The 6,877-nt window shown below is 36.8% G+C and overlaps 1 protein-coding gene across 1 annotated transcript; it reads left to right on the forward strand.

Moving 5' to 3' along the window:
- Window positions 1–4,871: 4,871 nt before the first annotated feature.
- LOC124163511 (piggyBac transposable element-derived protein 3-like) lies at window positions 4,872–6,542 on the forward strand. Its single transcript, XM_046540502.1, has one exon. It carries the CDS (start codon window positions 4,872–4,874, stop codon window positions 6,540–6,542), a length of 1,671 nt encoding a protein of 556 aa, XP_046396458.1.
- The last annotated feature ends 335 nt before the right edge of the window (window positions 6,543–6,877 follow it).

A 6,877-nucleotide genomic window follows, 5' to 3' on the forward strand; every position in this document is an offset into this window, starting at 1 on the left:
ACATACAAGTAAACGTAACAGCATTATCTATTCAAAAAATATTTTAACAGTGCACTAAATAATAGAAATAATAATTTTATTTTATACATATCCTAAGTGTAGCTGAAATATAGTGCTACCTATAGTTGATACCTATACCTCTACTGAAACTTAAGAAGCGTTTTTACTTACATGCCAAAATATTTATGAAAATTGACAGTATTTTTTCCTCCCCACTGCCCAAGTCCCCAATTCCACAAGATTTTTTTATTCCTTTAATAATCTCGTTCAAAGCTAAAGCTTTTATTGATCAAACTGCCTTGATTTATTGAGGAAAAGGTACATTAGCTTGATCAATATCGCTAAGTTTCGATACAACTGTCCGTTTATCTCTCGAAAGCGATATTTATTTTCAGAAATGAATAGTTTTCAACAACGCATAAATCGAATAACATGCAATAAAAATAAAACGTTTAATCCATATTTTTTTCTACCCTGGGTCCAGCCAACTCCATTTCACGCCACTCATCTATTTAAGCTTTGCCTTTGTACGAACGAAAGAAAAAAGTAATTGGGATAGAATTTAAGGGACTAGAATTGCGAGTGAGAAGAGGGAGGGACGTATAACTCGACGTTCTCCGGATTCGAATAGGAAAGAGGAGGAAATTAGCAGGGAGATGTACTCCATGCGCGAGGTTGCAGGGCGATGCTTTTGTCATCTCTCACATCCGCCTAACACGTACGCACTATACAATGCTCGACCACTTCCAATCATAGCTATTTTCACCAAAAAGTGAAGCTAACAGGAAATTATCACAGCAGAAATAATAGACGAAAAAAGCGAGGGAACAAATAGGGTGCTTGAAATACAAAACCAAGAACCAGGCATACTAATAATAAAAGAAAAAACAATTGCCTATTTTACAAGAATCATCTTCATCCAATGAAATGATGGTTAACTTTATTTCCACTCGACTCCTTTTTTTGCAGAGTAGTCTTCGGCTAAGATCAATTAGTTAAAATAAACGAAATCACCCCATAAAGTATGCGAAATCATTATTTATCAGTAAAATATTGAAAAGTCAAGGAATGATAATTATAATAACTAACTCATTTATTCTTCTAGGAGTGAACTCCTTTGGAGCATGGAAAGTACATTTATAGGTTACTTTTATAGAATTTTTCCCACCCATAGCCCGGTCAAAATAGACATTGACCCTTGCATGAATTGCCAACAAGCTGAAAATTTGCATGAACCTCAAGGACACCACTTTAATGAAATGCTGAAAAGTCCCCATCGATCCCGTGTGTGCAAAACATTTTATTCGAGGTCAAAGGTCACAAAAATGATGTTTTTGCATTTTTTGGCCAAACGGTTAGTTTTATGATAAAATTGCTAAAATCAAAATTGTAGATCAGAATTTATCTAGAAGATTGTTATTTCACTTTTTTCTATAAGATCCTAAGATTTCACTAAGATTACCGTTTCTGAGAAAAAGCCATTCGAATGTAGGCTGGAGCTGTATTCTCCGTAATATGCATGACTATACTGTTGCGCTCTCCGAACATTATTGGACGCGTAACTCGTATATTGGTTACTAGCTCTCACCTGTCCATCCGCCAACACTCCTCGTCCGTCCACCGCTGCATTAACTCTCCCCCTATCCTTTTGCATAACTCGTATTCCATTTCCTCATCATCCCTATTCCCTTCTTCATTCTTTTATAATTCCATTTACGTCCCAGCAGACCCAGTGGGCTTTCATACGGCACATCTTTTGCATCGTACAAATTTGATAATCCTCCGATTATCGGGTAATCCTGCCACGTAGGATGCTCACCGATATCTATCTATATTATACATACCTACCTACAGCAGGGTTTTCACGAATTTTAGAAATTATTCTATCGCTCGCCGAAAAAAATAAGTAAAAATCCTCAATTCTATATAGAATTTCATTTGATTTAGTACCGAATAAAATGAAGTGAGAAAGAGGAAACTCACAGAGAGACCTCGTTCGCGGATTGGTGGTTACTGTAACATCATGTTTTAAATCAATTTTGCATTGATAGACTACTGGCAATAGTCTGCAGCCATATGAATGATCAGAGAAAATATTTTTTCTTTATCTATAAAGAATTCAAAATGTGAGCAGAGATTTAATATTTTACCGCATTTACTTTCGTATTGAAGAACCATTATTGCTAAATTAAGCAAAAATCAAGGTTTACTCCAAATCTCAACTTCACACCGCTCCAAAATTGCTACATTAACAGAGTATAGAAAATTAATTAATTATTCGCCAATGTTTTTTTCGTAATCTAGTAGATAAAGTAACATCATTTCGAGCAATTTTTCAAATTTCATAGACATCCTCGAGTTGCAGGCACATTAAACCCCAAACGACCATACGAGCAGGCCAACACAGTCGTGACAGAACTACAGAGATAAATATTGTACCCTTTACCCCAAAAAAATTCTCCTTTGTATATTCTAATCTATTACATCTTCGTCTGAAGTCTCACTGACAGAATTCATCGATTCTGGAAGGTGCCTTCTTGGAAAGCAGCACAATTTCTCTGCCTTTAGCGCTCATTGAGAGGGGATGAATCCCCACAGAAAAGCGCTAAAATCTTAGGGTAATAGCAGTTGTTGATCCTTCATCATTGTATTTAAAACAAAATGTTGCTAGTATTATTTTACTGACGCTGTGAGCGCGTCAGTTTCTAAAAATGAGAAAAATGCGATCATATATCCCGTAGTGCACAATTACATTTCTAATAGCAATAAGTGATACAAATTTGAAGCAATTTGTCCATTTGCAGAAAAAATAATTATTTAATTCCTATTTTTGAAACTTGAATATGATCATGTCGAAATAAAGAAAAAATACCTCAATTTGAATCCTATTTTTTATTCATATCGACTCCGATTTAACAATTTATCTCATGTCATCTTTTTATTTAGCATATATTGAGAACTGAAATGGCTCCAGCAATAACACAACCTAACGGAAAGATATATTGTGATGGCCTGCTTCGACGCTTTCTTACGGGTAAAGGATTCCCCTCAGCATCCTCCGGCCCCTCGATTCCAACAGCCTCATACAATCCCTCGCAGCCGAGCGCACGCACGCCATTTTTATTGCCTTAATCTCGAGTCATCCCTCCCAAGAACACGTACGCTTGCCCCTTACACTCCCTCCCCCCGAATTTATACTACCTCGCCCCATTGATCCTTAAGGCAGCAGAGTGGAGGGATCTACTGGGTGATTGCGTTTACTCAAGTATTTGTCACTTGTCATTTCCGTAAAAGGGAGGAAAAGATGATGAACGGGTCCGACAGCCAAAACGAGATCAGTCTTCCACTATCTGCCCGTAACACTCACGCCCTGTCCTCCTCCATGGCGTGATCCACGTACAAATGTGGACGCTCTTACCCTGCACTTCCACATCCATACAAAATCGAATCCCAATTACGGCTCAACTGGATCTTGAAAACACTTCCTACTCCAAATGCGTCCAATGGCTGAAACAGTGGTGTAGCCAAGGGGAAGGGTCCAGGGGGTCCCCCCCCCCCCCGAACTATGAAAACACAATTATTTTCCGTCATAAAAGAAAACAAAATATTGAAAAATCATGAAATTACAAATTATTTCTTTAACAAATTAAGTTTTTTCGATTATGAAAAGTGTTAACCCTCTCATGCATGGTGTCCTCATATGAGGACGCCAAATCTCTCTTGCTACAATGTAACCAAATGCAACTGTATCGGTTTCCTGAGATACCAGCAGCTTTTTCATGATATTACGATCCAGCTGAGACAAAGAAACTTTGTATTAGTGTTACATTGTCCCTTTTGGATGTCTGCAAAGGAGTGGGGGTAGTGGCGCTGTGATCGGAGCGTGGAAGCTCATTTTCGTGCTGTGTTTTCAAGGGTCTACATGCAGTGGATTTTGCCTGTGAGTATAAATATTTGATTTTTGATGTTTAATTTATTATTCACGGCATTAAATTAAGCAAGTTTTATATCTATAAATATTTTTATGGGACAAATGTCATGCGTCCTCATATGAGGACATTATGCGTGTAGAAGGTCAAATGCATGCATATTATGGAGTGTTGTTTATTCCAAGATTTTTACTTTCTTACATGCCTAGAAACTCAATGCTACTTACTTTGAGTGTTAGTAATTATAAGTAATGTTGTGTGATATTTACAAACAGTACAATGACTACGTACTAATTAGTCCATAATTTGTATTGCCAATAACTATACAAGTTTTGCGATAAAATCACTATTGATCATTTCACAGGAAATGAGCTTACCTTGAAGTTATTTTGATCACTTTTAAGTAATTAAATGTAACTTGTAAATTTTATTTTTTTTCAGCAAATATTAATGTTTTTTATGTTTAATATTATTTTTGCAGCAACCATTAATATCTATTTGTAATAAAGAAGAGAACGTATATAAGTTAAGATATTGTAATAATCAATAGAATTAATTGAGGTAGTATTTTTGCAAAGGAGACTTGTGGCATGTAAGTTTATTAATACTGAGACTTTGTTATAGGATAACACAACCTACTGAGTTATCTTGCTGATACCAACCCAAAAGACCAACTAAGGACGTTATGGTAAGATATGGTGCTCCAATTTCCATTTTTTTCAGTGTTTGAAATTATAAGATATTTAAGTATTACAGTCAGCATGTTGGAACAATATATATTTATAATTGTTTCCCAAAATACATTGCATGAATGACCTTGTTTCAACTAGCTAACAAGTGGCATATCTTCCTCAGGATCGCATATGCATTTCAACTCGATCAAGAAAACGACTGGAGCAATGTGAAATCGTTGAAATCCTCAATGAAGAGTCAGAGGATGGAATGGATTGGGATAGTGATGGCTCTCTCCATGATCCAGGGAACACTTCAGAGGTGTCTCCTTCATCTGACGAAGATGCCGGTGGCATTGCAACAACCAGCAATTCTGCAAGTACAAGTCCATCGATATCTGCAAGTTTTGGGCAATCGTCATCCCCCGCTAATCGTAATGTAATATGGTTTGCTGAAAAGGATAACCCTTTATTAGGATCTCCCCCTTCGACTAATTCACGGGTGAAGGTAAAGGTCAATGGAGAGTTTCCCGTCGATTACTTTTTAGGTTTAATTACAGAAAAATATATGAATGATTTAGTAGAGCAAAGTTGCCTATATGCATTTCAAAATGGCAAAGAAAATTTTAAGCTCACTATTTCAGAATTGAAAGTTTTTCTGGGAATAACTCTTGTCATGACATATGTAAAATACCCCAGAGTTAGACTCTATTGGTCTTCAGACACGGGTTTGAAACTGTCATTAGTGGCTGAAAACATGACCATTAACAGATATGAAGAAATAAGGCGATATCTGCACTTCACAGATTCTTCTAGGATACCAGCAGATAACAGGGATAAGTTGATTAAAATCCGACCATTTTTGGACTTTCTCCACAAATCATTTCATAATGCCCTCGACCCAGAAGAGTTCCAATCAATAGACGAGATGATGATTCCTTTTAAGGGGCGCTCATCCTTGAAAAATTATCTCCCAAAAAAACCAAAGAAATGGGGATACAAAACGTGGGTTAGGGCTGGGGTGTCTGGATATGTTTTCTGTTTTGAATTGTACCAGGGGGCATCAGAACAGCCGCCCTCTGAATGTGGTGCATCTGGTGATGTTGTTCTTAGGTTTTGCCATGATATTCACCATCTAAATGTGAAGGTATATGCAGACAATTTTTTCTCTAGTCTTCCCCTCGTTCGAAAGTTGAAAGAAATTGGAGTATGGTACGTTGGAACATGCAGGGAAAACAGGTTAAAAGATGCAGTAAAAAAGTTGAAGGATGTAAAAGACATAAAGAAAGGTGGGAGAGGGAGTTCTTCCATTGCCACTTCTTCAGATGGTATTACTGTGGCTCGGTGGTTTGACAATAATGTAGTGCATACTATATCATCATACGCCGGAATTCAACCCATGGGAAAAGCCAAAAGATGGTGCAAACGGAATAAGGAGTACGTGGATGTAAACCGACCCGTGAGCATTGAAATTTATAACAAGCATATGGGAGGGGTAGATCTCATGGATTCCCTTGTTGCATTATACAGGAACGATATTCGCAACTCAAGGTGGTATATGAGGATATTTTACCACATGCTGAATGTGGCGGTGGTTAACGCCTGGCTATTATGGAGGAAAAGCAATAACGTACCAATTGATCTACTCGAATTCAAGAGCCGGGTGGCAAACGGACTGATTTTCAGTGGCAAAGCAGCGCAGTCGAGAAAAAGGGGACGATCAAATTCAACAAGTCCTTCCTCGCTGCCGACGAAGAAAAAACCGAGTCATAAGGTCATAGATGAGCTAAGACTAAGTAAATGTGGCCACTATCCAAAAAAAATTGAAAGCAATAACGCAAATAGGTGTCGGGACAAGAGATGCACAAGCAAAACCAGGTACATGTGCGGCACTTGCTTGGTCCCACTATGCCCAGACTGTTTTGAAAGTTTTCACTCATAATGTGCATTCAGGGCCCAAAAATATAAATTGTAATATATGTTAAACATTTTGTAACAATGGTAATTTTAGACTTCATATTTAAAAATAATTTTAATCTGGAAGTGCCAATTTTTTGTAAACTTATTATAAATTTTTGATGGTTATTTTAATGTTATTTTCCTTGCCTTTTTGCAAGATTGATGTTAAAATATTAAATGTGATAATATGTGTAAATTAACAAAATGTAGTAACAAACACCCGGAAAACGTTTCTATGAATGTTAAATAAACAATTAATGATATAATAATACTAAAAGTAGAGTTGAATATTTTTTGTACCTAAAAGATCCAATTCAT

Source organism: Ischnura elegans, chromosome 1, assembly GCF_921293095.1.
Source record: "Ischnura elegans chromosome 1, ioIscEleg1.1, whole genome shotgun sequence".
Taxonomy (NCBI): Eukaryota; Metazoa; Arthropoda; class Insecta; order Odonata; family Coenagrionidae; genus Ischnura; species Ischnura elegans.

Excerpts from the sequence above, each read along its gene's own strand:
- LOC124163511 (XM_046540502.1), top strand. The coding sequence starts at position 4,872 with ATGGATTGGGATAGTGATGGCTCTCTCCATGATCCAGGGAACACTTCA.